Consider the following 20,693-nt stretch of genomic DNA (forward strand, 5'->3'; position numbering starts at 1 on the left):
CTTAACATATCATGCACACTCTAAGGTACGTACCTTTTTCCTGAAATCGACTGACGAAGGCTAGTGACCATTGCGTAAAACGTGATAAAACACGTATGACTAAATGATATCGTTAAAATAAGTGTAAGTAAACTTGCAATTATAATTGTAATTGACGGCAATATTAAAAGCGCGGGACCGATATGTGTCTCGACATTTTTAATATTTGAAGTTGTGACGAATGAGAAAAAGCGACGCAATTCCACGGCCTATCAACACACATACACAATGTGGAAAATACGTCGTGCACGATACACTAACACATCGTCAGTCGCTGAGAAATTATTACATTATTTAATTCTAGATCATCGTGCCCAATGTCTTTCTCCCATTCAAGTAGCACCTGGGCACGTGAATGAGGTCCTGACAATGGGCACGGAAAGGGTTAAACCTGAAAATCCTGAACTAAAAAGATGATTAGTTTGTGTAATTTTTATTTAACGGACTAACGTTCTTTGATTTTATATTTTACTACTTCGTATCTGATTAAATCTGCTTTATTAATTTAATAGTAACAAAATAACTCTACTATATTAATTTAATAAATCAGAACAAAACTTTAATATTGCAAAATAGATAGCGTTAATTCTAAAAGACTGAGACTCGATCAAATGGAATAATTGACTCTAAATATATTACTAAGAAAGAAATAATCTCAGGCGATCTTTTTATCAAAGCACATACTCGAAAATGCAGAAGCAGTGTTCAAAATTATTGCTTTGATTCAAAAATCTGCCTGTCGCGAAGTGTCTTCTTGCACGTAAAATTTCACACATTCTTGTACGGAAAAAAATGAATTTTATCTCATATTTTAAAATCTAGCCGAAGTGAAATAAACGAACGTGACTTAATATTGTCACGATTAATTCATTGCTTAAGATCAAGTATATGTATGTCATACAGATATATTCGTGTAGATATTTTTGCCATTTGCAAATATTCATACGGAATGTTAACATGCATATTTATAAATAACACGAATATATTCTCAAGTGTATATGTTTAACCTAATTATTAAAAAACTAGTTATTATAATCGCGATGTGCAAGAAGACCTATCCTAAACTAATAAATTTGAAATAATAAGTGTTACTACTCACGGGTATAAAAAATACCCGCGGTCACTATGCTCGCAAAAAATTCTACGTAATACAACCGGTCACCCGTGTCGATTCGGACCTTTCATCCTACGACATGATTGAGTGACCGGAGGAACAGAAATGCATGCGACTCACCGTTCGAAGCGGAGAACCATGGATGGTGTGCTACCCCAGCGAATATCACCAGGAAGACTAACATCAGGCAGGAACCGTTGAAAGGTCAATGGTAGAAATGGAGGTTGGGATAAATGTGTAACAAAGCAAAACACGGTGAGTGATTACTGACTATTTAAAAAATGGAGGTTTATTAACTTAAGTAACTTTAGTAATAATAAAGATTGAATTTGTAATAAACTTTGATAAGTATAAAAACTGAAACTCTAATGTGAAAGTTTAAAATCTAAAAATTAAGAATCCAATGATTTCTAAAATATGTTAGTCATTTGTTTCATAATTCGGTATTAAGACTTTAATACATATTTTATTTTAATGAAGGAATAACATCAGAAGATTAATGTTAATAAATGTTATAATGTAATAGTTCGAATGTTGTAAATTAATAGCTTAAATGTTATAAAATAATAGTTTAAATGTTGTAAATTAATGGTTTAAATGTTATAAATTAATGGCTCAAATATTATAAATTAGTAGTTTAAATGTTGTACATTAATAGTTTAAATGTTGTAAATTAATAGTTTAAATGTAAAGTAATAGTTTAGATGTTATAAGTCGATAATTTAAATCGTAGAAATTGTTTCTCGATCTTCGCGGCACGGGAGTTCAAACACAAGTGAAATCGCGTGCGAGTTGTATGTTCCTTATATAGATTTTCGCAAATTGTTGTCAAGGTGCCGGAAGTTCAATCGAACGGTAACGGTTTGCTGACATCAACAATGTTTTTTCGATATAATAGAATCAAACTTATTAATCTTTTTATTTTTATTGTAAATTGGCACCTCCACTAATTTATTACAATAATCATTTTTATAATTTTGATATTTTTTATAAGCTAAAATTAAACTTACGCTTCTGTGGACCTAGTTTTTCACTTAGAACTGTGTTAGTTTATATCAAATGCAAGTTTATGATGAAAATAACCGTAGTATCACAGTCAAAAGGTGCAACTGTTATATGCTAAGAGCATAATTATTTTTATTTAATGGGAGACTATAGTTATAAGTTAATAGCATAATTACTGAAAATTAACGGAATAATATTATCAAGTATAAAAAGACTGACTCAAAAATGCACAATACAATTTATTGATAATTCAAACATACAGATTGCGCCTTATGGAAAAAGTAAAAGAACAACGAAAGAAATAAAAAGATCGATGCAAAGATCGATAAAGATAAATATATCAATCGAGTTTATCGATTTTTACAATTATACTAAAACTAAGGCTTAAAACTAACTTCGAAACTTTATTTAAGATTTAGAAGTAAAGTTAAAGAGTAACGTTTAAAACAAAGATTTAAACTCAAGAATAAATCCCTCGTTGTTCGTGGCCTTTCGTAATCAATTAACTAATTCAACTTAATCTAGAACTAAAATCTACTTAAAAGTGAAGCTAAAGATAGATATTAAAAATAGATACTAAATAGATACTACTAACAATCTTTCTCATCAAAAACTTTAACTTGAAACGAAATAAAAAGAAATGTAACTATAAACAATTTGTTAAATCCATTATACTGTTTAATGATTTAATTTTTAAAAAGATTAGAATGAAAGAGTTTTAAACTTTTCGCTCTATGTTAGATAATGTATTTTTCTACAAAAGACGCGCAAAATTGATTTTGCCTGAACATATCTATCTTAAAATTAATTAAAACGATCCACGTCAGGTACTAATAATTTACCAAGGTATATCTGTTAATTAAAGTTAAGACGAACGCATGCCATGTTAGTTGTCTAAGTTAAAATTAATCACGCAACATCCACTTCCCACACACCGATTACATCGACTTTTACAAACATCGTATAATAATTCGCAAGCCTGCTGGCATCATTCAGTATCAAATACACTCAGTACATTCGCCTAACGTGCAACGGAGGAAAAAAAACGAAGCTACTGACCCTTTACTTATACTTTCGTGTCTGGCAACAGGGAAATTCGGGACGTTTTGTTAAAGTCTAACGCTCTACCTTCACGACACTAATATCTTTTAAAATATCAAACACTTATCTGATCGACCTAACATTTCTTAACGGAACATCCTTCGAAAATGCCAGGATAAAAAAAAATCGCGATCAGTTACAAAATAAAATATGCGCGCCTGAAATGAACGAGCTCGCGATCTCTCGGAAGAAACATCAAACATACGCGACGCATTCCCGTGTACAAGATAACCCTAAGTTTCAGCGGGAGGTCGAGCGATTGACCATCGCTCGATTTCTGTCTCGCCGTTCGGAACTTACACGCGCTACGGTCGAAACCACCGACCGACGATGCCGCGGTGGTCCAGGCAAGGGTCGAGCATACAGGCCTGTAATCTGGCACGCTCCAACTGAACAAATGGGGCACCCGGTGGGAGGGACCATTGAACAGGATTACCAAGGTATGCCCCAACTGAACTAGTGGGGTCCACTGTCGGTGGGAGGAACCCACTGGACAGAATTATGAAGGACATCAAATTACAGGTCTAAACTCCGTCCGAGTACCGCAGTACTGATCGGTCAGGGCCGCATATCCTCGACTGGATTCCGCAAACACCGAGTTCGTTTCAAATCAGATAAGCATCGTCGTATAGAAAGAACTCGTAATGGTTTTTAACATGAGTATCTATGTTTTCTGCGGGGAGGTAGTTCAACCTAGTCTGGATGATTCGATATTCTTTTCGGGATCTAGACTGAACTGTATTAAAGTAATTTTTAACCTGATATTGTTTTTCAAATATACTCGGAATATTAATATGTGTATCGCTTTACAAATAGTAATAGATTTCCAATATTTTAATTGATATTATACTGACTCTCTTTTTTATGATTTTAATGTGATTCTATTTACAATAATGTATATGCGCTCGAGAATCAAAAAGTCGAGAATAAAAATGCTATAAATTGCAGAGGGCGTGAGAAACATTTTACTTCTTTCGAAGTCGGTATTTCAGAACGTGAGATAAGAATTCCCATGGAGGTCCCATTTAATGTCATGCCTATCCTTCATCAATGACTCTGTTCAGAGTAAATGAGATTGTATGACTGCAATCTAAGAGTACAAATAGTTTCTAATCTCAAGTAGGGAAAATGTAATTACAAATGGACATAAAAAGATAGAAAAATCAATAACTCCATGACATGTAATAAATTGTAGAGGGCGTAATAAAACCTCTGAATGGTCGGTATTATAGAACATTTGACGCCACATAGTGCTCGGTGGTGGCGCGATATGCCGTAAAATTCCAGCATTGACCAGTGGTGCCAGGTTCATTCTTTTCGCGTTTGTCGACCGAGTTAAATATATGTACTTCCTATATTCGCCGTAACAAATCGAAGAGGGCGTAAGGAAGACTGATCTTTTTCGAGGTCGGTAATTTCGAAACGTGAGACTCGGAGTCCCGTATAATGTCAGATCTATCCTGTATTTAGTCGATGAAAATGTAACGGAAAAATGTAACGAACGTTAGTGTCTATCTAAAAAAACGCGTTCGTCTCATTGATCACGCTATTATTAATGCTATACTTCAACTAAGATCAGTTATAAAACGAATTCGAAAATGCATCTTAGGTGAGTACACATTTAAAATTCATATTTATTCTTCACTTTTCTACACCGAAATGGCATCGACGATGAAAGTAGTCACGATAACTCACAGATAGAAGTACCAGTACTTTCGTTATGACCTTGTTTCGAGCATACGTAGTTCGCGAAACGCAGCACAAGCATTCTTTGTACCCAAGGAATTAAAGCTGTACAAAGCTATTTATCGTTGGTCCGACGAGCAATGAGTTAGTCAATGAATAGGGCCATATATGCAACACGCTCGATGCTCTCCCCCTTTTTGCGCGCAGAGCATAGTACTTCTGCGAAATCAGACAAGGTGCGCCTGCGGGTAAAATTTCAACGTAAAAAAGTTAGCCTTCTGTTTTGTTATTTTTTTGGGGGGAGTTCAGTATCGTTTACGCAGCTGTATGTAAAGGCTCGTTGTAACGAACGGCTAAAAACAATCGTTCCGATATCGAGTTGCACGAAATCGAATGTACAAGGTGTCCCAAAATAAAGTGCATAAGTTACCAACTAAGTTATGATATCAATTGGAATTACAGATATATTTTATCATTCGCGATTCTAAGACGTCGTACGTACGTAAAAAAGTATACATATATTTTTATTTAGAGAATAAAGAAAAAATAAGAAAAAATGTGGTCATAGTAATGGTTTAACGATCTTAGCTTTTTTCTTTTCTTTTTTTGCTATTTTAACCTTCTGAATACTAAAACACTTTGCAGCAAAATTTAATTCCTTCATTCTCGCGATCATTAAAAGTTGGAAAAGTCCTTCCTTTATTCCGAACGATCGTAGAAGAAGCAGTCATTCGCGATACACGATTCCATCGAAGCACATCGTTACGCTGGCTCCACGTTCCATTACCAGAAAATATTCAACCGGAATGATCGATCTGAATATCCCCTCGTAAGTTCGCGAAGCTACCGGTAATACCGACGGTATACTTCCGCCTCGCTGGTAAGATAATCTGCTTCCAGTGTCAGTGTTCTTCAACCTCGTTTTCAATTCGAAAATCACCGAAAACTATCGCGATCTATATTCTATTTTCCACGGCTCGTCGATAAATCACGAGAAACCCAATGAATCGTTTTTCCTTTTAAAATTCACTGAAATGTTCGATAAACGTCGATGTAGTTTCCTATTTCCATCGATTAAAAATTGAAGAACACTGTCGTACGAGAAAGGTCCTCGTGTAGTATCTCGTCGCGGCAGACGTCGCGTTTCGAATATTAAGCTTATCTCGAACGACGATATCGTTAGGCCTCAGAAATGATGTTTAGCCCCGTTCGAGATTCCCCTGCCTCTCGTCCCTCGATTCTTTCTTCTTCCGCGATATCGGCGAAACGAGACTGTCTAACGAGAGACGCAGTCTGGAGAGATGAAAGCTTCGACGCGCATCTAATCGGCTTCATTATGCGCGCAGTAAAGAGCGCATGTTAACGCTGATTAATTGCTCGTTGACAGCTTGTTTAAACGAGCTCGCGCGCTGCTTTTTCGTCCTCCGTATCGGAGAAGGTTTCTCGCTTCTTTCCTCGTTGCCTCTGCCGAATGGCGCCCTTTTTCTTTCACCGTTTTTACCTTTTCTTCCGTTTCTCTTCGGCCACCGTCGACAACTTCGCCCCGCTACGACGCGTCGTTCAACCGCGAATGAATTAAAATCACAATGGAACAATTTCCCCGTAAGACTTCGCTGGCGAGTGTATTTGCCCGGCGAGCGATTCACCGGCTACCACCGGTTTCTAAATGAAGTGATCGTTCTACAGCCGAGCAGAGGGAAAAAGTGTTCAAGAGCGGTATATTTATCTTTATAATTCCTTCCCTCGTGAAATTTCTTACGCTTTATGTATATGTGTGATTTTCATATATCATAGTATGATATCATTCATGAATATTTGAAGACCAGCGAAAAAGTGGAACAAGTGCACAGTCTTTCTAATAACGAGATAAGTACAGGAAACGATACGTACAGTTCGTAAGTAGGTTTCATAGGTAGGCTTTATGACTACGCGTAGCCAAGTATTTTAACGTTCGAAGGCATCACAGGTTTCTCTATCAATCTTTCCAACTTTGTCCATAATCTTTTTAAATCAGAAATCTTGTCGCTCTTTTTCCTCTGTGTCTCGTTTAATTCGCTGACTAAAGTTCTATCATCGCTAACGAACACTGATAATCGTTAGTTCAGTGGAGTGGAAAGTCTATTACCAAAATCTAATCCCGTTTAACTAGGATCAATTCAAGCACCGTCTAAAACTAAAACTATTGCGAACAAAAACATGCTCCCATCAAAGATAAATAATTTTGTCAAAGTAACAGAAGCAATTACGTATTCTCGCTGAATTAACGATTCAATTATCAATTCTCCGGCTCCTAACCAAACTATCAGCCAAACAGCCATTAAACGACCAACTTCCACGTAAGAACCAATCGACCGGATGCGCTTATGGCTAATTTACTGCGGGAATTACATCGAAAACGCGTCGCTCGAGCAGCGATGCTCGGATCCCTAACTTCGAAGGTGTGGGGAAAAAACCTTCTCGGGTTCGATTTCCACGAATTTCACTGTTCGCGCGCGAAAAATTCTTACGCGATTCTCGGTAGCCGAACCAAGCGACAGAGAACGACACACGGGTGAAGAAGCGGGTTTAAGCGGGTTGGGCTTAAACTCTACGATTTTAATTAATGTCGCTTGCTCGGCGACGATCCATTTTACAGCGGCGCCCCTCTGTCGTAAACGCGAGATCTTTCAATCGCGTGGAAAGTTTCCACGTTAATTATTTCGCCATCGAACACGGTGGCGCAGCGGCATACCGAACTGGTGGAGGTGGTGGACTTTCGAGTTTTCCATGTTACGCAACGAAGCGCAGGAATATTAGACAGCGAACGCGAAACGAAACGAAGCGAAGAAAAGCACGCGCGAGCGGAAAAGTTTCGGATCTGATTCGCAAGGGGATATCGCTTCCGACTGCTCGAATTTTCGGAAAGTCTGCAACCACCGACAAAAAGGCCGTCGTTTCGTTCAACCGAAACGTCCTGCAGGAATAAATTTAAACGGTTCCGCTTTAATTGCACCGCCGTTTCCGTTTCTCCTTTCGTTTCTTCGCGAACGGGCTGGGAATCTAACGAAACCGAGCGAACAGAAGAACAAGGGTGTTTAACGTATTTCACGCTAATCGTAGCAAACTTTCCACTCGCACAGAGTATCGTTACGTAAGAGATATTCCGTTGTGGATTGCCACCGCTTTTTCGTTCGTTCAACCACTGCGATTCAATATGATTCGCAGGTTTGATATTTCGAGATTCTGCGTGGGAAAATTTACGAGCGATTAATCGTTGTAACGACGGATACATCGACGCATCGTACGTGACGGATAACATAATTGAAGGAAAAACTGTTGTTACGCGAAGAATTTCAACCGTAGGAAGTCGAGCGTGCGATATGAAGCGATGAAATTTTTATCGAGCATCGCCGAAGCTTCTACAAAGGCTTCCACGATCACTGTACCGCTGAATATATTATTACCTTTATATGTAACGTTTCACGTGCAGCTGTGGCCACGAACACCTAACTTATTGCTCCTAATATTCCTTCCCCTAATGATTTTAATTAAACGCCACTCGTGAATCTAACGGTCCGTTTAAATCGCACGAGTCAACCGTTTTTCTCAACCACAATTCAACCGTGATTCTCAATCACAATGATATCATACGCGAAGAAAAGAGTTCTATCGTAATATCGAATATACAAATTTTTTATTTATCTCGTATTTTTTTCTATACCCACCTCGACGATATTCTTCAAGATTTGAATAATTTCCTAATCTTCCTCGATGCGGATCTCGCTTTCCGCGAGTGTCGTGATACCTACGAACGGATTTGTACGAAACTAAAGCTAAACCTACGGGTTAGGATCACATTCGAAGTATCGGAATGATCGCAGGACATTGACTAGTATCTCAGGCTGATCTCTGATTCGTCGCCGTACTGTCGTCAGTCCTGTTTCGTTCGTTCGTGCGTGATGTTAACAGAGAATTCGGTTTTTCCCTCGTACCTTCAGAGATTATTCTCGTGGAGGGTTTCTGTGCAGCGTCGACATGCACTTACCCTCGGATAGACAGGCAGGGTTCCTAAAGGGTGATCCCATGACAGTAATCCGATACTTGACCGATACAGGTCGTTGCGTGGGATATGAAACACGTGTTTCCGTGGGCGACAGGCCCCGCCACTTTTGGAATATTTATCAATATGTGTGGCCGAAAGCGACGCCCCAGCACCGCCACCGTTCTTCTAGAAATAGCGCCTTTTAAGTAGCCTCGCGCCACTGCTATGCACAAGCGGTACCGTTAATTTTTAAATGCAACGGGCGATAGTTTGCCAGGGACACGTTCCACCGTGAAATTCGGCGGTTGTCCGATCTTTTAGCGAACGAAAGCGCGTCGAAAATCGTCGCGGTAACGGTGTATGTAAATTCGTGACGAGGATCGTCATGGACGTTCGATGAATTATAGATGGGATTCGCTATGCTACGAATATTCCAGGTATTTGATTCGTATTTGTTTGGATTAATGCTGATTGCCCAACCAGTGAAAAATATACGTTTCGAGATTCCCTTGGATTCTTCTGTTATTTTTTATCGTCGCACAAACATCGACACGTTCAGTGAGAAATCGTTACACGTATCGAGCACGAGGAGGAAACTGAATGACAACGTCGATACGTCCATCGATACAATTTTTTGTTTTTTTTTTTTATCTTTCAATAATCTCATGCGTATTCTGATCATTTTTTGAAAATCGACGATCTTTCTCGATATAGAATCGAAGGGATCGAGCACATGTCGCGTTCGCGATCTTTCTGCAAATTTTTACGCGTTGATGTGTACCAGACCTATTCGTTTTCCGAAAGCGCGGTATAAATGCTGACATTTTTTTCAGGGATATATTTATTAAATCCGGAAGCAGATAATTATTTCTTTATTCTTCTTAATTATGCGTATCTAAAATATATTCGAAATTAGTAAGATAAATGTGGTTACAAAATATTTGCTCGTACGTGGTCGTCGTATCTTTATCGAACGACGGACGATCAAACGCGACGAGAATCGACGGGAATCTATGTACGAGCGAGCGGTACAAGTGTTTTTCGGAGGGCCGAGGATTCTTTAGGGTTCGCTGGTGGCCGAACGACGGAAGCTCGGTCAGTGTCTCGGCCACCCTCGTGCCGTGCAGGTTTGCGAGGGAGGAGACTGCTTGTTCCCGGCATCCCCTCTAGATATACATACATATCCCCCTCCTCCTCTATCCCTCTCTCGACTTAATGCCAGTACGAGCGCGCGCTTTCGAACGACGCGTCGTGTCGGCCGCGAGGGACGATCAGTCTGTTCTCCACGTTCTCCACGCAAGGACGATCGCCGCTGGCAATCCGTCCCTCTAATCTGTGACACGAACTTTGACCCGCGCTCCCGCTCGCCTTCCTCGCGATCGTCTCTTATCGCTTCGTTTGTCCGATGACGTACGCTCGTCATGTTCCTCGATCGGCGTCCGACCCAACTCTTCAGTAGCGATTACGTTTTCATCGCGTGAACACGCGTATCACTCGTTTGCTTCGTCTTCCTTCTACCTTCTGTGACCGCGTATCGGCCGAATCGTCGATTTTACCGTTTTTCATCGCGTCTTGTCTCACGTGTCTTCTCCGGTTTGTTCGTGCTTCGTTGTGCATCTGCGACAAAGGGTAGTTCTTCCTTCGCTTTTGGTCTTCACGTCATTCCGATAGATCCTCTTTGTTCTTTTTTTTTTTTCCTCTCCTTTTTTGGTCGACCGACCGAGGCGAGGGCAAGGACGACGTGTATCGATCGCATCCATCGAGCGTGACTGAGTTCGGACATGTGATCGGTGGCATCCCACTCGAGAAAATTTCTCCCGCGTTTCGAGTGGTGGTCTCGAGTCGTCGGTGGAGGACGAGCACGTCGAAAGGTGGAAACGAGAAGAGGGTGAAAGAGAAGTAGTGGCAAATGCGTTGGTGTAGGCGGTAGTACGACTGGTCTTTTATGGCCTAGCTGGGTACATAGAGGGAAGAAGGCACTCGTGTCGTTTGGACCCGATATCGACGATATCGAGATGAGATTGCTGCCGTTGCTTTCCATCCTCTGTTTGGCGAGTCGATGCGCCGATTGCCGGGCGGTCGACGCCGATCCCGGGGAGAACGAGAACACCGTCGGAAGGCACAGGCATAAATTCACCGTGGAAGAGCTGTTGAATACCAAGTTCCCTCGTGGCATCAGCGACGACGTCGATGTGGACATCTGTAAGGCGGGTAAGCGAAGAAAAGATATCTCGCGGATAGCTGCGAACATCGGAAACATGGCGTGTCGCGGTGTTTCTTTCTATATATAGAAATCATTGCCATAAAACGAAATATAGATTAGGAACGAAGGATTTCGCGGAGCGGAAAATATTTAGAACGATTCCGATCGCTGCAACGAGATTCTCTTCCTACCTAAAGGGAATTTCAGTTCCCTAAAGGGAAACTGAAAATATTTCGCGTATAAATGACTATTATTTGCAATTAACGAAATATATAAATCGTAAATAAAGGAATTTAATGGAAATGTCACTACGTCGAATATGGAATCCCCTCCCCCGGCAGTTGACCGAGAGAAATTGTGCAATTAATGTACTTCTAATTACATGCTCGATAAATATTTAGATTCAATTAAGCACGAGTGTTCCGGTGCTATGTAAATGCAATTATATAAAACATATATCTTCGATTCGCTATGAAAATGATAAAAATGTGTACGTTATCAGCACGGTGGTATAGATAGGAAAGAAATTTTCCTCTTTTTCCGCTAATTTCGTAATACGTGTTGCGAAATAGTTAACTGTAGGAGATATAATTACGAAGAAGCATCGTTACGCTTGATACCGAATCCGTATGGTATTGCAACATATCGGCGATCACAAGCAAGCGCATTGCTCGAATATTCTCTGTGTATCTTTGCTAGTAGTTGGTCGTGATGTTTCCATTATTATAAAAAGATCTGTCCAAATTGTACGAACATTCAAATCTTCGGATCGCTCGAAAACGCTAAATAACTCGTAACGTGACGTAAGTGATGAGAGCACGGCTGAGCTCGGCGTTGAAACTATCCACCTCTAAGTGCGAATATCGAGTGGAAGAATATTCTTGTGTGTGAAGCAAATAATCGTCGAAAGGTTATTACTCGGAGACCTAGGTAAGACGTTGGAATCAAGAACGCGCATCCATTGGAAAAGTCTCGATCGTTTCTTGGTCCTTCGCAGCCATAACGTCGGCAGTTCGATCGAGTTTGGCCAACTGAATCAAAGCCAAGCTACCGTTTATATTGTCGCGCATAGATCCCATTTCCCCGGCGTGTCATAAAGCTTGTGGGCAAGATCGAGCGAAAATCGAACGAGAGACGATCCTTTGAGTCTCGAGACATAAATCGAGGCTTATGCTTTCCGAATTAACGAAGCGAAGCCACAGAGACGCGAGGACAGGGCGAAATTGCTCGATGGAGGGGGAACATAATACGAAAAGAGGCAGTAACCCTTGCCGAAGAACCTGGTCCGATAATCTTTCTTTCTCTCAGGGTCTAGCATACTCGTTGTAATAGCTAAGACGAGCATTCGACACTCGAAGGGTCCAGAATCGTTGGATAGGGACTGCCGCAAGGAGCCTTTTATATTTCTCGAGTGATCGTCCTGGACCTGCCTCTAGAAAGAACCGCGTATACACACGAGATCTCTAAAACTGGCACGACCGTGAACGACAATGAAAACCGACGCGATGATCCTTTGGGAAGGTTGTTGGTTTGGAAAAAAGAGAGAAGGCCGAGGACGAATAGAACGTACAACAGAGAGCTCCGTCCACCGTTTCGCTCGGTATCTAATCTCTGTTTACGAAGAAGAACGAGAAGCAGAGGATGATGCTACTATACTGGCATTATCGTATTGTCAGCCGTGCTTGTTGAACGTTCGGTTATCGTTACGTCGATGACCAACACTTGTATTTTCGTGGGGCCATCGGCATAACTCGATATCGAATTACAATTTGTTTTATGAATAATTACGCTCACCAATAACGCGTTTCTGTTTGCGCTCCTAATGGTAGCGCGTTATTGGTGTTGCTCTTTCTCTTCTTTTTTTCCACATCAAATTGGATTACACGCTCTCGTGACGCTTTTTTCAATTTAATAGGAAGTTTTAGTAATTCTTAATCGAGTTTGTAAGCGATATGCAAGGGAAGTTTTGAGTTTTACAAGCAGCTTGATCGATACCCGTTGACAGCAACTCGGTTTCCTTTTCCCTGTTCTTCGCTTTGGAAAATTTCTTCCTCGGCAAGAGCTCCTCCGAGTGTGCAAGAAACGCTCCCTTCTATCGGAAACTTTCCAAGTTTTCTTCGAAAGCATCTTTTTTTTTCTTTTCCTTCAACCCCTCTTTGTCGGACCGTTTAACTAAAACCGGTTTACGAGCGTTTAACGATTAATCCAAATAAACCGCGAGGCGAAACCGGCGAATAACGCGAATCGGTATCGCGTCGAGCCAAAGTAAACACCGACAAACATCGTACGAAGTCGATTCGGCGGGAAAAACGCGACGGAGACTTGGACTTTCAAACTATGTACCGCAAAAACATGGCAACTTCGATCGAAGTGAAACGAAGTTTCTTCCAGCTACCCGGTATTCTACCGAGAAAACATTAATTTTCCAGTTTTCTCGCTTCCGTTGCTTCCGACGGAACCGCAAATATTATATAACCGATCGATGTACGACTTCATCGGTGTACGAGACGTTAAGGATGAAAAGGGGGATGGGAAAAGGTTGATAATAAAGTACTGTGTACGAATCGTCATCGATTATAATCGTTCGAGCTATTGCTAATTGCGGCTCGACAACGAACAAACGGACCGATTCGTTTTTATCGTTTGCAAATTTGCTCGACGAACCCGCGAAAGAGATATGGAAGAATAAGGGCGGACAGAAAGGGCGAAGGGGGCGAGGTTCGGCTTTGAATTATCCTCTTTCACGGAGAAGTTTCAGCAATTAAGATTAAGATCAAAAGCCAACCGGGTAATGTCTCGAATACCTACCGCCGATGGCACTCTGTTCCGAACAACAACTTGTTATGTCTAGCTTACACTTACCTTTCTTAAGCGTCACTGGGAAACGGCCTTTCGATTCGATTGTACGGATTCCCACGGAAAAGGGAGGAAAATGCGTCGCTCGTTCCGACGAGTAACAAGCCTTTTCGCTTCCGTGGTGGTTCACGGCTCGATTGTTTGCTCGAGTGGCCGCCGATGGTTTATAGGCTCCATGTAATTTTCTCTTCGTGTACATTGCGCGTTGGATTTCATTTACCCAATTTATTTACTTGTTCGTCGTAATATTAGGATATCGGTCGTTTGGTAATTATATATGTTTGATTTCAAGGAAATCTCGTCGACCTATCAGCTGTAGCCAACAATGTGTTAACTTCACGAGAATGGAGATTTTGTTAAAGACTGGTTGAAAACGAGAGAGCGATAGAGAGTCGACGATTTTCCTTTATTACTGTGCGTTACGTTACAACGTAGTATAATCTTATCATAAACCGTCTAGAAGATTTTCTCTTTCTTTAAAAAATTTCTCTCGCCCGCTATTAACTCCTCGACGCTCGGTCGTGTACATGATTTTTAAAGTTCTTTGTACGCATAACGCTTAACCGTTAAGATATACTTTTTCGTTCCGCTTCTCTTATCCGCTTTTTCACGCTGCTTACGATTGAATAGTCGAGACGTTGAATAAGTAATAAGCGTCGAGGATTGATTAAACGTTTGTCGAAGAAACCGTGGACAATATAAGAAATTATAACGTGCACGTTAGGACGATAGTGCCCATTGATTTTCAAGAGTGTAATCAGCCATAAGTTGAACGTACTTAATGTAAATAAGAACAACGATAATACTGAAAGCCGCGCGGCAGAAGATAGAAGCGAACTTATTAAGTCGGCAACTGCGAGAACTTACTAATAAATATTCCGTGAGTGAAACAATTTATCCCCATCTGATTTGAATAAAAAACGACGTGGCTCACTGTTGAACGGCTCCAGTAATAGAACGTTCATTCAGTGGCACTTAAAGGACAACACTGTCCTTTAAGTCTCGTGCTATTAACACTAACACTAAACACTAAACACTAAGTACCAAGTACTAAAGTACCATGTACTAAAGCACTAAAGCACAGAGCACTAAAGTACAAAGTACTAAAGCACTAGGTACTAAAGTGCTGAAGTTGAAGTTGTAGTTGAAGTTGAAATGCTGAAGCACTGAAGTGCTGAAGTGCTGAAGTACTGAAGTACTGAAGTGCTGAAGTACTGAAGTGCTGAAGTACTGAGGTGCTCAAGGGCTGAAGCACTGAAGTGCTGAAGTACCGAAGTGCTGTTGTGAAGTACTGAAGTGAAGATGAAGTACTTCAGCACTTTAGTACTTCAACTTCAACTTCTACTTGGTGCTTTAGAACTTGGTACTTTAGTGCTTTAGTACTTAGTGCTTGGCACTTTATTACTTTAGTGTACTACCCATATTGATTTTCTCACACAGAAAAACATTTTGTTTAGCCGCCACAATACGCGGTAATGATAAAGATGCCGTAATATGCGATTTTGTGCAACGCCAAATTAATCTTTCATCTGCCGCATACGTATTCCAACAAAAATAAAGATACTCGTTGTATTACAAATTGCCACTTGTAAGCTAGTTGTCGCAGCATATTCAAAGATTTTCATTTTTCGATACAATCTGTTACCTCTATGTTATCGTAACAACGCGATATTCATTGAGTTAAAAGATCGTGTCAATTTATCAAGGAACGCATTGTACTAATTCAAATTTATCGCCTGCTGACTACTTACTTTGTACCTAGTTCTTAAAATGCGATTTTTCCCATTTTATACGATTTATCTTATTCAAAAAAAAAAAAAAAAAATTAAATTGACGATCGATCAACTCTTACTTCGCTAAATTAAATTCTTTATGTTAGCAAGTTTCATCACTATGATTCTCAGCCATTCGAACGTTCCTTACACTTACCCAATTATCGATGGAATAAAACATGTGTATCAAGATAGATAGATTTCGCGCGAAAATGAACGAAAATCTAGGAATTTAGGCGCTTGTTTGCGGAGATGACCTTTCCGCCGTAGGATTTTTCACCGGTGCGGTGAATTTTTTCTTCTCGTCAAACTGCACGGGCCATTATGGAGGCAATTATCGGCGCGACTGACTTTTTCCTATCTCGGCTCGGTGGAACTTCCATGAAATTACCAGCCCGACGAGAAATGGAAGATTTTATTTCCCCATATCGATCTCCGCTAAGGTTTTTCCAACTCCGCTTCCTTGCGTCCATGAAGCTTTCTTCGTCGTTTCTTTTCATTTTCTCCCGTTGCTTCCTCGCAACTGATTCAAGACAATAGGATTAAGAGAGAAGAAATAAAATACCCGATGTTTGCGTCAAAGAAGAAAAAGAAACACATCCTAGAAAGCGTCGACTTCGAAGATTCTTATTAACAAAGAAGTTTCTACACGAAAGGATGTACACGCGTTACGATACTAATGGGCGTTTTGCATATATGGAAGAATAATTGGCAACGATAAATCCCGCCTATTCCCAGAGAAATTTCGTGTAAATCTTCGATTCTTTGGAAAATTGCACCGATATATCGTGTCGGATACGATCAGAATAATTGTTACTGTTTAATACACCTAACCGAAGAAGGTGCGTGTTAGCGGAACGTAATTGTAGAGCGATGATCAATTAAAACAGCCGCTCTAAATCATATCCACGCTACTGTTAATTAGCCAGGAAATTTTCTGCAGTTTTTCCTCTCACGCTGCTTTACAATTAAAATCTTTGTCGGCCGCTTGCGTAGCGCGCTTATTACGAAATATACAGCGTGACTCTTAAGAGGTCCACGTGAGCTCATTGCCCGGAAAAAAACACTTATGCAAACGACAGGGAAACACTTTCTGTTAGCATCGTGCTTGTTCCAAAACGTAGAAATAAAACTTTCCAAACGGCGATATTTAAGTCAGGCAATTATATCTGTAGATACTTGAAACGAAGCAACAATAAACTCCGTAAGATCTTACTTTTTACGCTTGGAGAAAGAGAGAAAGAGGGATATCGGAAAAATTGGAAAGAGAGAGGAGGAAAGGTATCGGGAAGATGCGAGCCACGGGCACGAAATGTTCCGTGGAGCGTAGTTGACGTAGGCGGGTCTAGCCGCAATTGGGACATGAAAAGCAGGTTCGTCGAGCGTGCATCGGTCGCGTGCAGCGAGATGCATTATAGCGCACGCGAGCTGCACGATACTCGAGCGGTCAGTCTTTTCATCGGGCCGAGTCTAAAGCACGCAGAACGGTACCTCGTGCTTTTTGCTCGTTAGCTCGGGACGATCTTCGTCGTGACCGCGCGCTGGATCTTACGTGAACGAGGATTTTCCAGATCGATCTTGCCTTCTTTACCTTCTCTTCGTTCCCTTTCCTCTCTTTACTTTGTTTCTTTTTCTTTTTTTTTTTTTTTATTTCTACGTTTCTTTCCACGTTTGCCGATCCCCTCTTGACCACCGTGATCGTCGATAAGAGCGTGAAAAAGGGGAAACGAAGCAGAAGGCAAAGTTCAAAAAGTTCCCTCCAACAGAACGCGAAACTCGATGCGCGAATGCACCCGATACGAGATGTATAAATATCGATTTTATAGAATCCGCACGCGTATGGGGAGAACCGCGGCTTCTCGTTGGCCACGGTGGAAAAGGTAGAATCGAAAGGTGTACTTCGAAGGTTTCGCGTGTTTCAGAGGATTTCACGGTACGTCGGTCTATCAGCTGTTTATTGTGGATTACACGCGATTGCGACGTGGTTTTAGCAGCCACCGTCGCTTTGCTTCCGCGCGAAAATTGATCTATCGTCGATAGCGCGTGGAAAGCGCGCGAATACGTCTCACGAGTGCTTACGCGTTTACGTATATTCTTCGGAATATATTCTTGTCCTGTAAATAGGTAAGGTAAGATAGAGTTGTTCGAACCGAGCAAAGTAATTTATTAACAGCGTTGACGAATTCTTCGAAAAGTTCGTGGCGATTCTATCGTAAACTACCATGGAATAATGAAATGTTATGAGAAATCTCTGGTTGGATATCAAAGTGTATTATATACAAGTGTAAGAAGAGAAAGTTAAAATTCGTTAACAAAACACTCGCGCGATTTCCAATCCGTCAAAACTATTACGGTCAGATGTCAACGTTATTCTTTTGGATGTTGCGTAAAATACTACCCGTTAATTCTAACGAAGCACGAAGCAGCGAGTCCTCTCTGATTTTTACACGAGTCTCGTTTCTTCTCGGTGAAAAGAATTCCTCCTTCAGGGGGAAGGTTTTCAACGGAGCCGAGTCGGTTATGACGGTCATTACGCGATGAATTTTAATGCATTTTAGCATTCTCGACATTTCCTATGGCAGCTTGAAAGTTCCGCGAACTGCCCCTAACGGATGGACGTACGTACGTACGTACTCTCTTTCTTTTTTTTTTCTCCGTCTCTCTCTCTTTCCTCCACTCTCGTTTCCTCTTCTCGCGTCCCATTCAACGTTCTCACTTTGTTTTTCGTTAAACTTTTATCTCCACGAAACATGCGGTCAGGTTTTCCGAGTTTCCCACTCTTTTCCATTTGCCCGACGTTTCACTCTTACACCCCCGTTGCATTGTTTTCTCGTATATCGACTGGCTAGTGCATAATTCGTAGGCACTTCGGAGTGTAAAAAATCAAGGAAAGTATTTTCGTTTCTACGCTATTGGATTTTTTAAAGGGATTCGACGTTCGAATAAATTTTGTACATTCCATGCAGACTTTTCAACTCCTCTCTGCTTTTGAGTAATTTTTATTAAAAATGCTTCATACTTTTGCTACCTACGAATAATTTCAGTCGGAGACAATGTAAAAATTTAATTTTCTCTGCCTCGTTTTTAACTCCGGAGAATGTTAACGTTACGAAAGTTTCCTTCTAAGTGATGTATAACGGAGTAAGAAAGGAGTGAAAACGAGGAGCAAAAGATGTTAAATATATTTATGGGCGTTTCTGACTTTAATCTCGACCATTAACGATTATTCGTTACGAACGACTTAAATATTTCGCGGAATCGTTGAAATTCGTTATTTTTCTCAACATCTCACGAGCATAAATCTTCTACGCGAGAATGCTAACTATTCTATTGTAACAAATTTGCTGAGAATTTTAGGACGTTTAAAACACTGAACACGTGGATGAATCATAAGATTATTCGAGTGGCGCGCATTCCATCCAATTCTTGAACAGTCGGATAGCTGGAATAATTTTCTACCGTATCGCTATATGTTCTAACGTTTCGGGTCCATCCGAGGAACGACAGCAACGGAAGAAACGAAGTAACATTCCAATATGCATTGCTGACTTGATCGAAAATGGACGCGAAATGAACGTAGCAAGAGAACAGAACGACCCTCGTTATTCTCGCGAAAAATGTTTCAAACTGCTGATGATAGTCGCACGATATCGACATAAGTATTTAAAGAATGTCGGACCACATTTGTCTGGTATATACGCGAACGCTATAATAAATTACTATGGTGCGCCAATACTTTTTCTAGTCACTACGTATCCTTTTAATTCCTTAACATTTTATTCCTTTGGAACGTCTTCGTCTTCATTTTGTAACGTCTATTATAACGTCTACTTTATTGTGCCGTAACTCTGTGCGAGACAGTTTGGTCGAAGAACTCGAACAAGGTAAACGCCGATAAATCAGTCGTCGAAAATCAGAGCTCACTTCTCGATCGTAATTGAGAGTTCGCGTGGAGTTGGTTGCGATTCCCTGAGGAACTTGTCCATGAAATCAATGAAGCCCGATTCAGCTTCACTTTCAAAGAGCTGGAAGTTACACTTGGTCCCCTAAAGAGGAACCATAGAAGACCGCTTTTCATTCGGTCGTCGGAATATGATCCCGCTAAATTCTTATCATCTTATTCCGTTACGTTGCAACTTTCTCAATTACTCTTCTTCTCTTCGCCCTTGTCGCTGGCCAACTTCTCCCACACACCGACGAATCCAAACACGGTATAACGTCTCGGTAATACGTTATATTTAACCGCGTAGTTATATACACAGGGTGTCCCGTAATACGTAGGATCCCATTTCAAGAATTAAACCCCTCGATAGCCAAACTGACCGACTCTATCTTTTATCAAATTAACGAAAGGATGTTGGAAAACTTTCTTGAACCAGCGTATCTTCAAATACGTCACAATGGTTCGAGCATCTCGTGTAAAAGCAATCGGGGAAAAATGGCAATCGGGGGATACGATACTCGTTTCTCGTAAATATTCGTACGAATATTTTTCATTGTCACCGATTCCTAAAACCAGTTCCATATAATATTACAGAGCAGCCTGTACGCGCATATAACGCGTGGAATCGGCGTTACAAATCTAGAGCTCGTTTGTCACCGAGCATAATTTATCCAGCCAGCGTAACCCAACGTTATAAAGTTAAATCTCATCAGGGAGCAATCCCTTAGGATCGTCCATTTGGCAATTAACTGACTTTGTCTAACGGTGTTCTAAATACCGAATTCGAGCGGTAGATAGCTGAGACGGTCTCGTCGAGACAACGTCCAGGTAGCACCAGGCTGTTCGCATATTGTACATAGTAACGTGGCGTGGCCCGCGCACGACCTTAATCCTCCGAGGGGCGAACGAGTCCCACCGGGCTGAATGGTGCACATCGATATAATACAGATGTA

General features: G+C 40.8%; 1 protein-coding gene across 2 annotated transcripts in view; it reads left to right on the forward strand.

Annotated features, from left to right (window-relative positions):
• The first annotated feature begins 4,788 nt into the window (after positions 1 to 4,788).
• Positions 4,789 to 20,693, forward strand: part of LOC117241676 (bone morphogenetic protein 1-like) — a 54,736-nt gene continuing 38,831 nt past the window's right edge. Inside the window, exon 1 of one of the 2 annotated variants that reach the window (XM_033507658.1) lies at positions 4,789 to 4,868. Coding sequence is in view for 1 of the 2 variants with exons in the window: in XM_033507657.1 (XP_033363548.1) it covers positions 10,982 to 11,177 (196 nt within the window). In the remaining variant the exon portion in view is untranslated. Of the gene's footprint in view, positions 4,869 to 10,079; positions 11,178 to 20,693 lie in introns of those variants that run through there. The other variant, XM_033507657.1, reaches the window with a different exon arrangement.

Source organism: Bombus vosnesenskii, unplaced genomic scaffold (assembly GCF_011952255.1).
Source record: "Bombus vosnesenskii isolate JDL3184/JDL3185 unplaced genomic scaffold, Bvos_JDL3184-5_v1.1 scf7180000016261, whole genome shotgun sequence".
Taxonomy (NCBI): Eukaryota; Metazoa; Arthropoda; class Insecta; order Hymenoptera; family Apidae; genus Bombus; species Bombus vosnesenskii.